Genomic DNA, 21,085 nt, shown 5'->3' with positions numbered 1-21,085 from the left:
AAATTGCGGGAGGTCCAAGTGTTCGTAATACGAGCGCAAAAAATCACACCCGTCTGAAAGCGGCCTGAACCTCAGCCTCTGTCTCTCCTAGATCTCTAGTGTTCACCACACATGGTATGATTGACTTATTCTTTGATTAATTAGGAAGCAATTCTGGAAGTGGTGCCTGTAAACTTGGTGGTAGTGTGCCAAGTGATAAAGTAGCGCGCTGCAAAACCGCACATGGAGGTGAAATATGTTATAACCAGCTGATGAATCGTCATAAAATTGTGATGGGGGTGACTGATAATAAAATACCTATAATCTGAACATCTATGGTGACAGGGAAATGTCTACCCTCTACAGCAGACAATTATCTTGTAGACCATCGGGCGGTGGCCATGTTGTTGTTTTGATCATCAGGTTATATCGATACTGAAAACAAAAATAACCTCTCGAGATGACAGAACTGAACGACCCAATTCTCATTTTTGGGGTTTTTAAATTGGTGAATACCACTAGGGGCGAATCGAGGAGAAATGACTCACCCTCTCTCAATGAATCCAAGGAAAACTTGTCAAATCAATGTGCCCGTTGTATTCTATTAGCTGGAAGATTGGTGGAATCAGTGAATTTGGCCGAATATTTGATATCATTCTTTTGTCTCTTTCTTTCAATCAAGATGCCAAAGGGACGATCCGGGAGATCGTTCTCCCAAAAGGCCTGGACCTTGACCGGCCAAAGCGCACCAGAACCTCCTTCACTGCAGAGCAGCTCTATCGGTTGGAGCTGGAGTTCCAGAGGTGCCAGTATGTTGTTGGCAGAGAGAGGACAGAATTGGCAAGACAGCTCAACTTGTCAGAAACACAGGTGAGAATGAGGCTTCTGTCTAATGTTTCCAGATATTCTTCATTACTGCTTATCAGAATATATAATATTTTCCACAATACATCCTTAAAGATGCATGCATTCATTTTTATTGGTCATATAGACCAACTGTAGAGTGCCATGTAGGAAAAGTAGATTCCGCCATGCGTTCAGAAGGATTAACTGACATCACTAGCTGCTGGTTTCTTATGTTTTTACAATGGCAGACATTGGTTTCTAGTAAATTGATAAGTTCCATTTACTTTCATATAACTAGTTCCAAATAGTAGTTCCAAATGGTGTGAAATGCATGGGTTGTAATAGATAGACTGCGTTTTAGTGATGTCACTGCTCTCTAGTAAATGGATAGTCTACATTTCAGTAATGTCACTGCTCTCTTGTGAATAGGCTTGAGGGTCAGTGATGTCCCCACTGGTCTCTAGTAAATATATAGGCTGTATTCTCAGTGATGTCACTGCAGATCTCTAGTAAATAGATAGGCTGTATACTCAGTGACGTCACTGCATATCTCTAGTAAATAGATAGGCTGTATACTCAGTGACGTCACTGCAGATCTCTTGTAAATAGATAGGCTGTATTCTCAGTGATGCCACTGCAGATCTCTAGTAAATAGATAGGTTGTATTCTCAGTGACGTCACTGCAGATCTCTAGTAAACGGATAGGCTGTATACTCAGTGACGTCACTGCAGATCTCTAGTAAATGGATACGCTGTATACTCAGTAAAGTCATTGCAGATCTCTAGTAAATAGATTGGCTGTATACTCAGTGACGTCCCTGCAGATCTCTAGTAAATAGATAGGCTGTATACTCAGTGACGTCACTGCAGATCTCTAGTAAATAGATTGGCTGTACACTCAGTGATGTCACTGCAGATCTCTAGTAAATAGATAGGCTGTATACTCAGTGACATCACTGCATATCTCTAGTAAATAGATATGATGTATACTCAGTGACGTCACTGCATATCTCTAGTAAATAGATAGGCTGTATACTCAGTGACGTCACTGCAGATCTCTAGTAAATAGATAGGCTGTATTCTCAGTGATGCCACTGCAGATCTCTAGTAAATAGATTGGCTGCATTCTCAGTGACGTCACTGCAGATCTCTAGTAAACGGATAGGCTGTATACTCAGTGACGTCACTGCAGATCTCTAGTAAATGGATACGCTGTATACTCAGTAAAGTCATTGCAGATCTCTAGTAAATAGATTGGCTGTATACTCAGTGACGTCCCTGCAGATCTCTAGTAAATAGATAGGCTGTATACTCAGTGACGTCACTGCAGATCTCTAGTAAATAGATAGGCTGTATTCTCAGTGATGTCACTGCATATCTCTAGTAAATAGATTGGCTGTACACTCAGTGATGTCACTGCAGATCTCTAGTAAATAAATAGGCTGTATACTCAGTGACGTCACTGCATATCTCTAGTAAATAGATATGCTGTATACTCAGTGACGTCACTGCATATCTCTAGTAAATAGATATGATGTATACTCAGTGACGTCACTGCATATCTCTAGTAAATAGATAGGCTGTATACTCAGTGACGTCACTGCAGATCTCTAGTAAATAGATAGGCTGTATTCTCAGTGATGCCACTGCAGATCTCTAGTAAATAGATTGGCTGCATTCTCAGTGACGTCACTGCAGATCTCTAGTAAACGGATAGGCTGTATACTCAGTGACGTCACTGCAGATCTCTAGTAAATGGATACGCTGTATACTCAGTGATGTCACTGCATATCTCTAGTAAATAGATAGGCTGTATTCTCAGTGATGTCACTGCAGATCTCTAGTAAATGAATAGGCTGTATTTTCAGTGATGTCACTGCAGATCTCTAGTAAATAGATAGGCTGTATTCTCAGTGATGTCACTGCAGATCTCTAGTACATGGATAGGCTGTATTCTCAGTGATGTCACTGCAGATCTCTAGTACATGGATAGGCTGTATTCTCAGTGATGTCACTGCAGATCTTTAGTAAATAGATTGGCTGTATTCTCAGTGATGTCACTGCAGATCTTTAGTAAATGGATAGGCTGTATTCTCAGTGATGTCACTGCAGATCTCTAGTAAATGGATAGTCTGCATTTCAGTAATGTCACTGCTCTCTAGTGAATTAATAGGCTCCATTGTCAGTGATGTCACCACTGGTCTCTAGTAAATAGATAGGCTACATTATCAGTGATGTCATCACTCTGTACTGAATGGATAGGCTGCATTCTCAGTGATGTTACAGGACATAGACACTTCCTAAAGGGGGGGGGGGGTCTGGCAGCACTCTCAGTAGTTAAGTATTATGTTGGGTGCAGGAACATGGGTGGCCGAACCTCCTAACCACCAGGGCATATGTAAAAAGCAAAAAGAGGGTGAGCACTCCAGAATTAAGTGATTCCTTCACATATTAGCTTATTAAACGTCTGTGTCAGACACATTCACCACTTTGTAGCTTTAAAATATTATTTATATTAACGTTTAGGGTAAAGACCCTTCATCTTGCTCGGTACAGTAATGTGTGAGTGTCAGTGGGAAGCGCCCACACTACTATGCCGAGCAAAATGACGGGTCTTCCCTCAAAACGTTGCTACAAATAATATTTCAAAGCTACGGAGTGGTGAATTTGTCTGACATAGACATGTAATACAATTGTATGTGAAGGAACCACTTCAATTAATAGTCCCCACTCTCTAGTAGAAAATAGGACAGCACACTGCTGAATGGATGGAATAAATTGTGCGGTGATATCAACAAGTGTTAGCAACATTTTGGGCCTAGCTGGTCCTTTATCAAGTGCTGACATAAATAAATAAGTGAAATTTAGTACAACAGGCAAGTAATATAGAAAATAATATTGTATGCCTAGTTGGATATAATTTGGGCCCGTGACAGTGGGACTCACCTGGACCTGCATATGTCTCACATCTAACAGACAGGAGAGTGCTGCTTTATACTATCTACATATCTCTAGTCGGGGACTAGACTGCATTCTCAGTAACGTCATTGCCCTCTAGTAAATGGAAAGGCTGTATTTCAGTGATGTCACTGCTCTCTAGTGGATGGATAGGCTGTATTTCAGTGATGTCACTGCTCTCTAGTGGATGGATAGGCTGTATTTCAGTGATGTCACTGCTCTCTAGTGGATGGATAGGCTGCATTTCAGTGATGTCACTGCTCTCTAGTGGATGGATAGGCTGCATTCGCTGTGTTTTTCCCAGAATGTAGTGACAGGATAGGTATTTTTCTCAGTGATGTTACCAGTCTGTAGGGAATGGATAGGCTACATTCTCAGTGATATCACTGGTCTAGAAATGGATAGGCTGCATTCTGAGTGATGTCATCTGTCTGAAGTGAATAGACAGATTGCATTCTCAGAGATGTCACTGCTCTCTGGTGAATAGATAGACTGCATTCACAGTGATGTTACCTGTCTCTAATGAATTGATAGAATGCATTACCAGTGATGTCACTACTCTATAGGCTGTGTTCCTAGTAGTATCAGTAATCTCTAGAAAATGGACAGGCTGCATTCTTAGTGATGTCACCTGGCTGAAGTGAATGGATAGGCTGCATTCTCAATTATGTCACCACTCACGAGTGAATAGATCGGCTGCATTCTCAGTGAAGTCAAAAGTCTGTGGTGAATGAATAGGATGCATTCTCAGTGTTATCATTAGATAGACTGCATTCTCAGTGATGTCATCTGTCTCTACTGAATGGATAGACTGCATTATCAGTGATGTCCCCTGTGTATATATAAAGGATAGGTTTCATTCTCAAGGTTATCACTAGTCTGTAGTGAATGGGTTGGCTGCATTCTCAGTGTTATCATTGTTCTCTGGTGAGGCTGCATTCACAGTGATGTTACCTGTCTCTAATGATTGGATAGATTGCATTCCCAGTGATGTCACTACTCTCTAGTGAATTTATTGTCTGTGTTCCTAGTAGTATCAGTAATCTCTAGAAAATGGACAGGCTGTATTCTTAGTGATGTCACCTGTCTCTAGAAAATGGACAAGGCTGCATTCTTAGTGATGCCACCTGTCTTTAGTGAATGGATAGGCTGCATTCTTAGTGATGTCACCCGTCTGTAGTGAATGGATAGGTTGCATTCTTAGTGATGTCACCTGTATGTAGTGAATGGATAGGCTGCATTCTTAGTGATGTCACCTGTCTGTAGTGAATGGATAGGCTGCATTCTTAGTGATGTCACCCGTCAGTAGTGAATGGATAGGCTGCATTCTTAGTGATGTCACCTGTCTGTAGTGAATGGATAGGCTGCATTCTTAGTGATGTCACCCGTCTGTAGTGAATGGATAGGTTGCATTCTTAGTGATGCCACCTGTCTGTTGTGAATGGATAGGCTGCATTCTTAGTGATGTAACCTGTCTGTAGTGAATAGATAGGCTGCATTCTTAGTGATGTCACCTGTCTGTAGTGAATGGATAGGTTGCATTCTTAGTGATGTCACCCGTCTGTAGTGAATGGATAGGCTGCATTCTCAGTGATGTTACCCGTCTGTAGTAAATGGATAGGCTGCATTCTTAGTGATGTCACCTGTCTGTAGTGAATGGATAGGTTGCATTCTTATTGATGTCACCTGTCTGTAGTGAATGGATAGGCTGCATTCTTAGTGATGTCACCTGTCTGTAGTGAATAGATAGGCTGCATTCTTAGTGATGTCACCTGTCTGTAGTGAATGGATAGCTTGCATTCTTAGTGATGTCACCCGTCTGTAGTGAATGGATAGGCTGCATTCTTAGTGATGTCACCTGTCTGTAGTGAATGGATAGGTTGCATTCTTATTGATGTCACCTGTCTGTAGTGAATGGATAGGCTGCATTCTTAGTGATGTCACCTGTCTGTAGTGAATAGATAGGCTGCATTCTTAGTGATGTCACCTGTCTGTAGTGAATGGATAGCTTGCATTCTTAGTGATGTCACCCGTCTGTAGTGAATGGATAGGCTGCATTCTTAGTGATGTCACCCGTCTGTAGTAAATGGGTAGGCTGCATTCTCAGTGATGTCCCATGTCTGTAGTGAATGGATAGGTTGCATTCTTAGTGATGTCACCTGTCTGTAGTGAATGGATAGGGTGCATTCTTAGTGATGTCACCTGTCTGTAGTGAATGGATAGGCTGCATTCTTAGTGATGTCACCCGTCAGTAGTGAATGGATAGGCTGCATTCTTAGTGATGTCACCTGTCTGTAGTGAATGGATAGGCTGCATTCTTAGTGATGTCACCCGTCTGTAGTGAATGGATAGGTTGCATTCTTAGTGATGCCACCTGTCTGTTGTGAATGGATAGGCTGCATTCTTAGTGATGTAACCTTTCTGTAGTGAATAGATAGGCTGCATTCTTAGTGATGTCACCTGTCTGTAGTGAATGGATAGGTTGCATTCTTAGTGATGTCACCCGTCTGTAGTGAATGGATAGGCTGCATTCTCAGTGATGTTACCCGTCTGTAGTAAATGGATAGGCTGCATTCTTAGTGATGTCACCTGTCTGTAGTGAATGGATAGGCTGCATTTTTAGTGATGTCACCTGTCTGTAGTGAATGGATAGGCTGCATTCTTAGTGATGTCACCTGTCTGTAGTGAATAAAGGCTGAATTTACACTACTAGTGTAAACACCAGACACAGGGTGACTTGCTATCCTTGTGATATCATGACCAAGTGATTATGTGACATATACTTTGCTGTATAAACCTTGCCTTAGACCAACTAGAAATGTGTATACTGTACATGGCAGTGCTTGTCCACATGGATGTAACATCTCGAAGTCAACATGTCACACCAAGGACAATGGCCACCAGGAGTGGGATCATGCATACATGGCTATTTTATTTTTTTATTTTACCTATGTTTCTGTGATAAAAATAAAAAAACAATTGTAATCCTAGAAGCCTCCTCTAAATACCCATTTAAAGAAAATGGGCAGATGACATCGCGTGCGTTATTAGTTTTCCAGTTCTTGGCGCTCGTAAATGACCCTTTAGTGATACAGAGTAAGAAACACTGTAGAAGGGAAGCAAATCTTTTCTTACAGCTCCAGATCGTTGTGCCGCTGGCTGTGTCGGGAGCTAATGAATGGTTTAATGTGAGAGCTATGAAAATAGTAATCAAGATTTATCAAGTAGTGATTCAGATCGCTCACAAGGAAAAACCTATAGACGAAAAGAGGAAAATCGAGATTCTGAAAAACAAATTTATTAGGCTTATTAGATTGCAGATAATGGGAGCCCAGGGCAGGTAATCCGAGATTTATGGTCATTATCACTCCTATACTTCTAGATGACTTTATGATGACCGATGTCCAGTTGTGAAGTTCAAAATTATATATATATATAAATGTTTGGATATTGGCTACTAATTCTCTGTTGTGGCTTCTTTTTATCTCTGTACCATCAGTTGCTTAGCTGCATTGTCTAGTGTAGTCTCAAATTGACTTCATGTCTCATCAGGGGCTCAAGCTTCTGCTTATTTCCTCTGTGCTTTACACTGCAGCTCTGAGGCTTGGGCCATAGGCAGTGGCGTAACTACCGCTATAGCAGCCGTAGCGGCTGCTACGGGGCCCGCAGCATGAGGGGGCACGTCCCCCCCTCCCATGGCCGGAGGCTCCGCTAGCAGCTGCCATGGCTGCTACAGCGCGACGCCACTGAAGGGGTTGTTTCTACAAAAGACATGCATCCCCTAACCACAGGATAGGGATACATGTGGGATCGCTGGGACGCCCAGCGATAAGGAGAACGAGGGACCGAAAGTCCCCCGAAGTTCTCCATGACAAACCTCTGACTTCCGGGGTCTGTGTCGGCAGCTCCATAGAAATTACTTGCGTACCGGTCGCGTTTGTGTGCATGCGTGACCAGCGCTCCTTTCATTTTTATTGAACTGCGCAGACTCCGGAAGTCAGAGGTTTGTCATGGAGAACTTCGGGGGACTTTCGGTCCCCCATTCTCCTTATCGCTGCCAGCGATCACACATGTATCCCCTATCCTGTGGATATCCTGTGGATAGGGGATACATTTCTTTTTTAGGACAAACTATAGGCCATTTTTTTGGGGGGTGGCTATATGGCGTTATTTACAGGGGGGGTCTGTATAGCGTTATGTACAGGGGGGTCTGTATGGCGTTACCTACAGGGGGCTGTCTGGCGTTATCTACAGGGGGGCTGTATGGCGTTATCTACAGGGGGGCTGTATGGCGTTATCTACAGGGGGCTGTATGGCGTTATCTACAGGGGGGGTCTGTATGGCGCTATCTACAGGGGGGCTGTATGGTGTTATCTACAGAGGGGGCTGTATGGCGCTATCTACAGGGGGGCTGTATGGCGCTATCTACAGAAGGGCTGTATGGCGTTATCTACAGGGGGCTGTATGGCGCTATCTAAAGGGGGCTGTGTGGGGCGTTATCTACAGGGGGGGGCTGTATGGCGTTATCTACAGGGAGGGCTGTATGGTGTTATCTACAGGGGGCTGTGTATGGCGCTATCTACAGGGGGCTGTGTATGGCGCTATCTACAGGGGGGACTCTGTATGGCGTTATCTATGGGGGCTGTATCACGTTATCTACCGGGGGATTGGGGGCTGTAAGACGTTATCTACAGGGGGGCTGTAAGGTGTTATCTACAGGCGGCTGTGTATGGCGCTATCTACAGGGGGCCGCTGTGTGGTGGAATCTATAGGGAGGCACTATCTACAAGGGGCCCCAGTCAAAAGTTTGCTATGGGGCCCAGTCTTTCCTAGTTACGCCCCTGGCCATATGCAAATCTGACATGCATTTACCGCAGGATCCGTGACAGGAATGTGAGTATTATCCTGCATATCTGCCGCGAATGTGTAGTTTGATGTGCCACAGATCGGCAAGCGAATTAACCGTATTCAATGGGGTTCATCTACATGTAGAAATCCGCTAGCTTTTCCATGCGGAATCCGTGGGAATAAGTAGCGTGCTACTTAATCTTAGAGATTTTTTCTGCGGAAAAATCAGAACAGAATTTTTTCCGCAGCATGTGAACAGGGTTGCTGAAACTCCATTCACAAGCATTGGACACAGATTGTCATAGAATTTTAAGGTAAATTTCGGTGCGGAATATGCACCGGAATTTGTGTCTAATCGGACAGGTGTGAATGGGGCTGATTGTTGACGTTGGTGCTGCAAAGATTAATTATGTTACATTGTTGCAGTGATTGATTATAAACTACTAGAAAAAGATGATTATCAAACTATTGCTTTACATAAACCACGGCAAATGACCCCCCCCCCCCACCCGCCAGAAAAATGAAATCCGTGGATATTTCTGGGTTGCAGAGCTCACTCGCTGCCGGCATCCTGACTTCTACACTCCACTATTTGTTAGGTTGTCAGTTGCCCCATTTGGGACTATGGCAACTCCACCTGTCGCCAGGGCTTGGTTTTTATTGAGGTCTGTCATGGTAATGACTACAGTGGACAACTAATGGCTTATAGTATGTGCTTGAAGAGCGAGGGATGTGGTTGTATAACTGAAGATATATATAATCATCGGGGAGATATATCTGGATACACACAGTCTGTTACAGCGATGGACGATACAAGATTATTTATCTCTGACATATTGAGTAGAATTTCCATCTTATGACGTCATCACTGCCTCCTGCCCATAGAGTCATCATATATACAACATGCATTTATCTCCTTCATAAATGGTCTATAAAACTTCTGCTCAATATACACAATATACAATTTGACTGGACGTAGCTCATTTTTAAATTTTTGGATTAAACGGCAACATTGTAATTCAAATAGAGCAGACGGACTCATTACAAATCAATATGGAGTCTCATGTGGGAAGATAAATGTGACGGCCAGTGCTGAATGTTGTATCTCAAAGTGTTCTACTCCGAATGATGTTCCGTTGATACAATTTTGACAGTGTCCTGTACCCCGTGTCAGTATATAATTATCCTGTACCCCAAGTGCATCATTATCCTGTACCCCAAGTGTCAGTGTCATTATCCTGTACCCCAAGTGTCAGTGTCATTATCCTGTACCCCAAGTGTGAGTGTATCATTATCCTGTACCCAAAGTGCATCATTATCCTGTACCCCAAGTGTCAGTGTATAATTATCCTGTACCCCAAGTGCATCATTATCCTGTACCCCGTGCCAGTATATAATTATCCTGTACCCCAAGTGCATCATTATCCTGTACCCCGTGTCAGTATATAATTATCCTGTACCCCAAGTGTCAGTGTATCATTATCCTGTACCCCAAGTGTCAGTGTATCATTATCCTGTACCCCAAATGTCAGTGTATCATTAACCTGTACCCCAAGTGTCAGTGTATCGTTATCCTGTACCCCAAGGGTCAGTGTATCACTATCCTGTACCCCAAGTATCAGTGTATCACTATCCTGTACCCCAAGTGTCAGTGTGTTATTGTTCTGTCCCCCCAGTGTCAGTGTCATTATCCTGTACCCCAAGTGTCAGTGTGTTATTGTTCTGTCCCCCCAGTGTCAGTGTCATTATCCTGTACCCCAAGTGTCAGTGTCATCCTGTACCCCAAGTGTTGGTGTGTCATTATCCTGTGCCCCAAGTGTCAGTGTATCATTATCCTGTACCCCAAGTGTCAGTGTATCATTATCCTGTACCCCAAGTGTCAATGTCATACTGTACCCCAAGTGTTGGTGTGTCATTATCCTGTACCCCAAGTGTTGGTGTGTCATTATCCTGTAGCCCAAGTGTCAGTGTATCATTATCCTGTACCCCAAGTATTGGTGTGTCATTGTTCTTGGATGACTGTGTTCTGGGACAGCATGTGTCATTATGTCATTTTTCTGGGACCCGTTTCTCTGAAAGCCCAAGTGTCATTGTCCTGTAATCACTGTCCGGGTGTCATTGTATTTTGATCCCAAACAGATGAGATGTTCTCTGTATATTTTACATCATACCTGTGTATATAAAACTATAGGGGACCCAACAATGTGTGTTTGACCAACACTCCCCAAATGTAAGAGAAAACCCTGAAGGCCTCCAGATATAATCCATGTGTAATAAATCCTGGTGTTGTGATCCTCTCTGAACGCCGGCTTGCAATTCTTTATACTTGATAAGAACAATGAATCCTAATTGTAGACATTACCTCTCAGTAAGAATATAGAGAAATACCTGTAGACTCTACATCCAGCATGTGGGACCTGTCATGAGAACAGAAGGGATTTAAAAGAAGTGCATGATCCATACGTGTGTTAAGCGTGAAGTCACGGATAGGTTAATAATTTCCTATAGGTTATAAGTTCAAGGAGAAAATCTGCAAAGAAGCATCTGGTCTTTGGATATTGAGACGTGGAGGAACTAGGCAGCTGCAGTGTAAGTAGGTCGTTGAATGCGGAGATTGCATCCGGCACGGTGCACCCCCCCCCCGGCCACAAACAGCGGCATCTATACATAAATGTATCCTATAGGCTCCTGGGCAGATACATTATGGATTGAGATGATGTCACTCTACGCCTTCATCTTTTAGCTCCACTGTAACTGTTTTATACATTGATATGATTTAGGTTTTGGGGCATTTTGTGTCTACGTCTATGATGTATTTGTATGTTTGCATGTACTCACACATAACATGTCCAAGGACGCGTAGCTGCGGACATCCCTATCATGGTATAATCCCTCAACCGAAGGGAAGTGAAAAGCTTAAGGCTTAATCGACTGATGTCATAGTCATTGCAGCTGGACCAGATTTAAAGGCGCAGGTCATCCACAGGGCACGACTGAGCCCTCCGACAATGCCCGCGGAGCCCGCAGGCTATAAAAAGCAGCTATTTCTACTGGCACCAATGGACTAGGAATCTCCATGTAGCAAACGATGAGATCATCTATACCAATATTTAATATAATGCATAGTTGTATCACAATCACCAACATTGATGGCATTTGCTTTACAATATGCTTTTACAGCTCCCACGGTGGTTGCCAACCCAAACCCAAGAGTCTCTCTCTTTTGGGGGGGTAGTCGCTGCTTTCAAGCAAAAATTTGCTTCTAAATGTTCCATTTTTGGTACCAGTGAAAATATCAATATAGTAAATATATGAAAACAAGAGCCCCCTGATTCTGGACTGCATGTTAGTCCCCACCCTGAAAATGATCTGAAGATTTATAATCCCAATTTTGGAGAAAACAAAATTGGACAGCAAATATGCCAGACACACCATAGCCATTGACGTGATTCTCCTTAGGATGCATTAGATCCAGAAGAGGAGATTTCCTAAGAATAGTATACCTGCTCTGGGTACAATATTGGAATCAAGGATGGCCTTTGGGGTGTGCAACCGGTGCCATCGCACAGGGCGCATCACTCCAGCAGTTGGAAGGGAGCAGCTGCTATGTCCACAACAGTGGTAGCAACGCTACATTCAATAGTATCTTTCAATAGTATCTGCATCCTTAGGACACAGATACCGTTGAATCCTATGACAAAGCAGGGAGTTATCTCCCTGCTCTGTCATAGGCTACAAGCTGTTCGGCGTGCAGCCTATCAGGCGCGCAGGCCGGCGTGATGACGTCACTGGAACACGCCGGTCTACGCAAGGATCCTGTCGGGGGTTGTGTAGCAGCTCTGTTTGTTGCGGGAACGGGGCCTAGGTGAGTACAATTTATTTGATTTATATGTTTGGGGGGTACTGTTTAGATTACAAGGGGGAGGTGCGGGCTGTATGGCACTGTCTATAAGGGGGAGGTGGGGGCACTGTCTACAAGGGAATGTGGTGGGCTGGACGGCACAATCTACAGGGGGAACTATCTACAAGGTGGGGGCTGTGTGGCACCTAGGGAAGGGGAGGGGGACATTATACTGTGGGGGGCACTAAGGGGGCATTATACTGTGTGGGTGCACTACAGGGGGACATTAAACTGTGTGTGGCACTTAAGGGACATTATACTGTGTGGGGCACTAAAGCGGGTATTATACTGTGTGGGGGGGACTAAAAAGGGCATTATACTGTGGGGGGTGCATTATACTTCTTTATGGGGCATTTTTTTATGATGGGGTGGGGCGCCGAAAGAAAATTTTGCACAGGGCGCCATCTATCCTAAAGCAGGCCCTGATTGGAATGGAATATGTAGTGTGCCCCATACCCAAAACATGGTGCTCTCCGGTTGTAGAATATGGTGCACAATTCCCATTAATGTCAGGTCATTCTTAGAATGATTCAAAAAATCTGTTGCATTTGTTACCAATGGATAGAGATGTCCTGTTTTACTAACACAAAAAAAGAAAGTTGTTCTTGTTACTGAAAGTGGGACTAGAACTACAAAGGAATTTACCAACACTGAGGACCACAGGTGCTTCCTCCTCCACCGGAGCTTCCTCTGTCTGGCCGCCTGGTGCTGTCCCTCTGTAGTGTTTCCTGTGCTGTCACGTTAGTATAGACCACACAAACATGACCCAAGATGTCTCCATATGTCCACCTGGTGCTTCCTCTGTATGGCTAATCTTACATCTATAGTCAGAAGACAAGGGCCCAAAATAATGTAAGTTCTTTCTTAATGGCTATGTACACCTTTGAAAATGTTTTTTTTTTGTTGTTTTTTTTTTTAAGGAAAACTGTCCATCATTGTGATTGGTCCAACTTTCAAAATTCTTTTTATTAAAAATAATTTTTACTTTTTGAGATACAGCTGCTTTGTATCCTGTATACAGAGCAGCTGTATCTAGCGCTAAGACCTGAATGCGTCAGATCTGCGGGACTGACGGGTTCAGTGTCAGCGGGTCCTGAGTGTCTCTGACACGCAGGATCCACCTGTAATTGATCACATCTAAGTTATGAACTTAGATGTGATCGCTAGCAGCTCGATCCTGCGTGGACCCGCTGACACTGACAGAGACAATAGAATACCAGAAGAGATATTAATAATACCAAGCCATAATTATATAAAAATGATAAGACAAAGTCTCTGTCACCACTTCTGTAGTGAAGACTGCTCAGGAGGTCTTCTTTAGATGACAAGTGGTCTCCTCCCATCTGGCCAAAGTTTTCTCTACAACTTACCTGGGGCTAGAAGGGGACTGGAGTACCATATCTACTGGTCCTGTCCTTAAATCGGAAGACTTGTAATGTGTGTGTGGTCTTAGATCGCCAGTTACCCACCTCAAACTGGGGGAAATCCTCTAAAGGGTTCTTCATTTTGGACAATCCCTACTTGTTAGAAGGATCCCTTGACAATAAGCAGATCACAATAAGCTGGAACCCTCTAATAAAAAAAATTCTGTCTCTTCCTCTTGCAGTACAAAGGGTATATGTTTAGAAGAGGAAATCTGGTGGTCAAATGGGGGTTCCATGACTTTGATATTACTCCACTTTACTATGTATCTCTATGTTTCTCTTTTGGGTCTCCCTTGGTTTACTCTTTGTTCCTACAGGTTGCCTAGCAACCACTTGACTTCCTGTTGGGGTGACTACCATTTCAATACATGTGTAATGATGGGGGTAGGGAAACAGACAAGTGAGCCCTAATCTACCCGCCACTCAGTCCCTGCCTACTTGCAACAACCCGCCCTAGGCGACGGGGTACAACTGGGCGACGGTCCCTACACTCAATAAGTGAACGACAGACAAACAAACAAGGGAACACAGAACCTAAGGGAAACGGGGCAGTTGCCCACGGCAACACCATGAGCAACAAGAGTAGTAAACGAGCCGAGTCAAACCAGGAGAGTACGAGGTGCCAAACGCAGAGCAGGAGAGTAGTGAACAAGCCGAGTAAAACCAGGAGAGCACGAGGTACCAAACGCAGAGCAGGAGAGTAGTCAACAAGCCAGGGTCAATACGAAGCAGGGACAAATAGTACAAGAAGCTGCAGCAGGGCCAGGAAACCAACAGAGAAGATTCACAAGCAAGGAGGAACAGGAAAGGCAGGTATAAATAGACAGGGGGCGGGAGCTAGCTCCGTCTGGCCAGGCTGTAATAGGTTCTCCCACTCCTAAGCCTGCCACCCTGAGTGGTGGAAGATGGAGTCAGTCTCACAGACATAGAAGCAGGTGCAGACTGATTACCTATGGGCAATATAACCGAAAAGCACAGCATGGATCAGAACAGCCCAACAGAAGTACCTTGCGGCTGTCAGCAAACAAGAAATTAATTAGTGTAATATGAGCTAGATCCTGGGGCGTGTACCCACATAAGCATCCGAAACATAAATATATAACCTACAAAAGAAGATGCCTGAAGACTGGAAGTATATGAAATTGAGAAAATACTTTATTGAAAACAACATATAGACATACTAGAATAAAAAATATATATGATTACCTATGGGCGTTGATAAAGAAGCTGTGCCTGGCAGATCCTTTACAACATGGAGCTACATGTACAGAAGTGGTCACAGAAGGTTGTTCCTGTTTTTCTGACTTCCTATCCATTCTATACAGGACTTTTTTCCATCCCTCCCAATGGGGTAGTAGAAATCATGAGTAGTTTGCATAAGGAAAGCTAGACAAGGGGTAAATGTACAGCAATCAGTGAACCCATGTAATAGGAAATTGTGAATATATTGATATAATGATGTAAATTAGAGGCGTAACTTGAAGCTCCTGGGCCCCAATGCAAGGTTTGTAACAGAGCCCCCTCCTACCACGTGGGATTTATAATATCAATGTCTTCTTATGTGGCAGAGGGGATTTTGGACCCCCTTAGGCACCAAATTCCAGGTGTGACTGCTACCTCTACACCCACAATAGCTGCTCCCCTGGTAACACAGATGTAGGTACACAAAGGCTTCACCAATAGTTTTATGTCAGGTTGACCTCCTACATAACTAAACCTCTTAGGCACTGACCCAAAATCTTCCCTGTCCCTGCCGCCTAAACTGCCAAACATGTATATAATCTCCCACCATATAGGAACCTGGAGACACTATAAAAACAAATGTTAATTAATATAGGAAGATAGCTCCATCTATCATCATTACATCAGTGTGTGATTAAAATATGTATACCAACACTCTGTGGGGCGATGGACTAGGGTTTGTGGAGCCCCCCAGAGGAGATTCTTCTGATGACTCACCCTCCATCTATACACAACAGGTCCACTTTTAATTGCATGTAATCTTTGATGTTATCATTGTACACACAGGACATATCATCAATAAGATCTAATAGGTATTTATGAATCATCCCTTAGACCGTAATGAAAAATAATTGGCTCCAAAGCCACCTCCAAATGGGGTTCTATTGGACATGTGGGCAGAGCCTGGGCTCGCCGGAGGGTCTCCCCTACTCTGCTGGTCCAGTCCTTTGTGTGACAGTAACAATATAATTTCTAAACAATGGAAATTGTTCCCGTCAGCCATGTGTTAAGGTGGTGTTACACGGGGAGATATCGCCCATGTTTACCACTTTAAGATGAGCGCCAATCGACAATACAGTTTGTCGATCGGCACTCGTTGATCCCTTGAAACAGAGCAATGATCGTTTAGTATGGATACCAATGATCGTTACTATGATCGCTTGTCCCCATGCAATTGCATCATGTTGGCAGCACGTCTCCCTGTTTGATGCGATCATCCGATGAACGAGTGTTTCCCCGTTGATCGTCCGATCTTTGACCTGTTTACACACGAGCGATCGTTCACCGAATCATTGGCCGGTGTAAAAAGACCTTTAAGCTACAAAAAAAATTTCTTACTTCATTTTTGCTATGATAAAATTTAATTAACATGGGGAATTTATTTCGATAAATGAAAAATATTTTCCAATACTGACAACTTAACGGCTCATCTGTCCAGGGCTATACGGACATTACATATGTGTCTATCTGTTTTCACGGACACACATGGCTCCCGGTCATAAAGAGTAACATCGTTGCGATCATTCCCGTTCCGTCTTTCTACTACTAAATCTATCTGTTAAAGAGAAAGGGAGTGTTAGTGTAGACAAGGAAATAACCAGGCAGAGTGTTTGTTCGTGAGGTTTCTGCGGATGAAATATGGAAAGCTCCAGCAGGGGGCTCCGTTATAATAATAATTGAATGGTCGCCAGCTGAGATTGCAAGCTGAGTCATTTGCCTGTTTATAAAAACAAGCCTTCGTTCGCTTGAATTGAATCGTGAAAAAACACGCCTCTTACAGTAAGTGTTTTCTCAAGACGTTGGTAATAGCTCCGCCAGGAATGCTGAAATCACTTCATTTCGCTCTTCCCTCTACTTCCATTTCACTTTCTTCACTTGCTGCCCTTGGAGAAGGATCGTGGAAACGAGTAGCCCCCTATAGTTATAGATTGCCGCTGTCCTATCCTTCTCTTATTAAACCAACCTGTTCTATCAAAGGCTCTTCCAAATTGACTTTTGGCTTCAGTCTCGTCTTGGGCTCCCATGTTATAACCCATTAGAACCGATTTTCCATCTGGAATTAGTGTCGGGACGTCTTGTATTAAGGAACAGCTGTCACTTCGGCAGACGCCTTCATAGAAGGCAATCTACAAGAGATTGGGGGGAGAGACATCTACGAGATTATCTGATGCATGCGATATACATATAGTCTGTGTCACGTATGACGGAGTCTTCTCTGCCAATCAGAAGTGCCAAGAAAATTCCTTCTAGACATGTTAAAAACACATTCTACTTAGGAGCTCTTCATCATGTAGATGCCCTGATGTGTCCTATTTGGTAATATTTAAAGAGGCTCTGTCACTAGTTTATAACTTCTCTATCTCCTGCCTAATCTTTGACGTAGATAACTACTGTTTTTTGTTTTTTTTTTAGAAACGTTTATTTTTGACCAAGTTATGAACATTTTAAGGTTTATGCAAATTTGTTCTTAATGCCCAACTGGGCGTTTTTTTAACTTTTGACCAAGTGGTCGTTGTAAAGAAAAATGTATGACTCTGACCAACCAGCGTCATGCACTTCTCTTCGTTCCAGCCCAGCTTGATCCACAGCACAGCGTGATTTCATCTCGTGAGTCCTTCACCGCAGCGACAGAAGATTGAACAGGCGAGGTCTGTTCAATCTTCCATCGCTCCAGGGAAGTACCAGCGGGATGAAGTGACGCCACAGAGTGATCTCGCGAGATCACGCTGTGCTGTGAATCAAGCTGGGCTGGAACGAGGAGAAGTGTATGACGCTGATTGGTCAGAGTCATACACTTTTCTTTGCAACGCCCACTTGGGCAAAAGTTAAAAAACGCCCAGTTGGGCATTAAGAATAAATTTGCATAAATCTTAAAATGTTCATAACTTGGTCAAAAATAAAATTTAAAAAACAAACAAAAAACAAACAGTGGCTATCTACAATAAAGCGCCTATTAGATTAGTTAGGAGATAGAGAAGTTATAAACTGCGGACAGAGCCTCTTTAAGGAACCGGTAATCAATTTCATAGTTTAAGACGTAGCAGACCCCACGGCCCCCCAGAAAAGACTGAAAGTGAATTTAAAAGTGTCTCCAATTTTGCAAAAACTTGTATGTCTAAGCTAGATATCTGGCAAACCACAAGGATATCACAGAACTAGATAAATATAATATACGGCGTGCAAGCCTCAACAGGACATGATCTAAAAGTCTCCTAGTCAAATCCAAAAAAGAGAGACAGATTCATCTTTGGGTGAATGAATACCTTTTCTTTTTGGATGTGCGGCCCTGTCTCTCTTTTTTGGATTAAGGTTTGAGAGAGAAAAGCACGGCGCCACATAGTGTGAGTAAGCCCAAGATATAACAAACTTAGTTTGACAGATGGAGGCTTACCACAGGTGAAAATGTCAGGAGCGGGTAAAAGGTAGATAAGTGATGGATGAGTGCTGCTGCCGAGATCCCAGCCGGTCAATCTTTGAGGGACCACCGCAATGTGAATGAGTAATTTGTTTGAAAAAACGGGACCCCATACGGCGCTGCTACTCAGGAACGAATACAGTAGTAGTTTAGAATTGATACTTTATTGTAGGCTACGCGTTTCAATGCCGCACCGGCATCTTCCTCAGGCCACAAACATTGTAGTCTGAACAACAGCCTATTGGATTACTTTGTGTACCTGTCTTATTTGAACTGTTCACAGTGATTACGTCATCTTGCACTTTAACCCTGTCTACATTGGCGGTTTTTTTCTCCCGCGTGGTGTATTTAAGGGCTGTTGTTCAGACTACAATGTTTGTGGCCTGAGGAAGATGCCGGTGCGGCATTGAAACGCGTAGCCTACAATAAAGTATCAATTCTAAACTACTACTGTATTCGTTCCTGAGTAGCAGCGCCGTATGGGGTCCCGTTTTTTCAAACAAATTACTCATTTTTTGGATTAAGCCAGATATCTGACTTTCTGATTTGGACACATACTATGAGTCCACATAACAGGGAGGCAGCCCTAGCAGCTGAAGATATGAATCATCTCAGGTAGTTCCCATCCCTCGTCTCCAGGGTAGGGGTTGAGCTTCCCCTTATTTGTCTGTTTCCGTATGTTCTATGGAGCAGTGGTCTCCAACAAGTGTCTCTCCAGCTTCTGAGAAACTACAACCACCAGTTTGCCTTAACAGTTTCAGGCCATCAGGGCATGCTGGGAGTTGTAGTTTCTCAACAACTGGAGAGGCACAGGTTGTAGACCACTGCCAAAAAGTATAATGAAGAGTTCCTGGACATGTGCAGCTATCTCCCCTCTGCAAACCAGGATACAGGACCTCTCTTCTCAGGACGGATGCAGGTACAAGTCCTATTCATATATCAAAAATGTTTAGGATGGGAAAACCACTTTCATGAAGGGTGAGACAGGTGATGTGTTCCAAAACCGTAACAAGTTTAAGCCCTAAAAGTGTCTTAATCCCGTTTGGGAGCTGACATAATAGACAGCGTCTGCCAATCAGGAGCCAATCCTGTGAATGCCACAACTAATCTTTTAGATTCAAGTCCTATATTTTCTACCCTAAGAATCACCTCCAATATTACCCTGGTTGTAATTTGAAGACCATAATGTGTTCTCCTTGTGCTAGTGACAAAGGTCTCCACACTGGAACCACAACTAGTACCTTACAACTGTTGCCACCTTGGAGATATTCCCCACGTCATTGACCCCATCGTGTTGTAAGGCCAAATGGTGGAGCCAGAACAGTAATAAGATCAGCCCGGGAGAATTCTGTTAGTTACCGATCTCCTCTATCAGGGCAGATATATGGCATTGTGGGACAATGCAAGAAGTCCGAGATTGTCTCAATAAATGTTGGACTCTTTGTTCACATATGGTTGAGGAGTCGGGAGAGGCCACAAGTTACATAAGCATAAAACCTGCTTTTTATTGAAGTTAATTATAATTTCTATGTAAAAATTCTACTTTAACAATGTCTGTGTGCCAACTCCGCGTCTACCCTTCCACTTGGTGAGATATATTCTCATCGCTCAAACCCATAGTGGTGAACACCATCTTTCTCTTCTCAGGATAGGACTTTACTGCAAAGTGTTTTAGTCGTCTGTTGTGATGTCAAACATTCCTGGTCATAGGAGGTTCTTGTTATCTCTGCGCTCTGTACCTTGTGATTGGTCTTTGTGGGATCCATCATCTTCGGATGTGTCATGCTGATCATCGGGAACATTATTATCTCTCCCCTTACGCAATGCAATTCCCGGTACGATCGTCTTGTAGGTCCATACCATCGGCCAAATGTAAGGTAGCCAAAAATAATGAACAGCTCCGGACATAATCACCTTTTATGTTTTGTTATATATGTTTCTTTACATATGTGGTTTATATATATATATGATTAATACATTGATCAATCTGAAAATATAACAATATAATAAAAAAATCTAAAAATTTGAGTATGAATGGCCACCGACGGTCAGGCACTGGAGAGGTTAAAATATTTTTATATAAAATCTGCTTTTGCCTGTAGGCTGTTTAGTTCCTGTATAATTTTTATAATTGTTATAATGTTGGGTCCAGGACCAGCAAATAGAGAAAAAGATGCAGAACACAGTTCCCCCTACAGCTGCCATTGTGTTGACCCGCCTGGTTTCATTGCACGCCCATCACAAAAGCAGGGTGTAAAAATAAAACAACATAGCATGGCGGAGGTTGTTACCGGGATTAGCTTCTTGCAAAAATGTGTGTCTCACGTCCCCCATACAATCAGAGTCTCCGCACGTGCATGGCTCTATTGTCCTGCTATTGCCAGTGCTAGATTGCTAGGTGTTTGAATTGTTCACTATGAAGAGAACAGGGAGCAGGGAGCATTCGCAGAGCCACACGCGAGATGCCATATT

General features: G+C 43.3%; 1 protein-coding gene across 1 annotated transcript in view; it reads left to right on the top strand.

The window, feature by feature from the left end:
• Positions 1 to 21,085, top strand: part of VAX2 (ventral anterior homeobox 2) — a 58,491-nt gene that overhangs the window by 17,246 nt on the left and 20,160 nt on the right. Inside the window, exon 2 of the mRNA XM_075855578.1 lies at positions 662 to 849. Coding sequence (XP_075711693.1) covers positions 662 to 849 — 188 coding nt within the window. The remainder of the gene's footprint in view (positions 1 to 661; positions 850 to 21,085) is intronic.

This window comes from Rhinoderma darwinii, chromosome 1 (assembly GCF_050947455.1).
Source record: "Rhinoderma darwinii isolate aRhiDar2 chromosome 1, aRhiDar2.hap1, whole genome shotgun sequence".
NCBI classification, from domain to species: domain Eukaryota; kingdom Metazoa; phylum Chordata; class Amphibia; order Anura; family Rhinodermatidae; genus Rhinoderma; species Rhinoderma darwinii.
The sequence above is the reverse complement of the archived record's forward strand: the minus strand, read 5'-3'. Positions and strand labels throughout refer to the sequence as shown.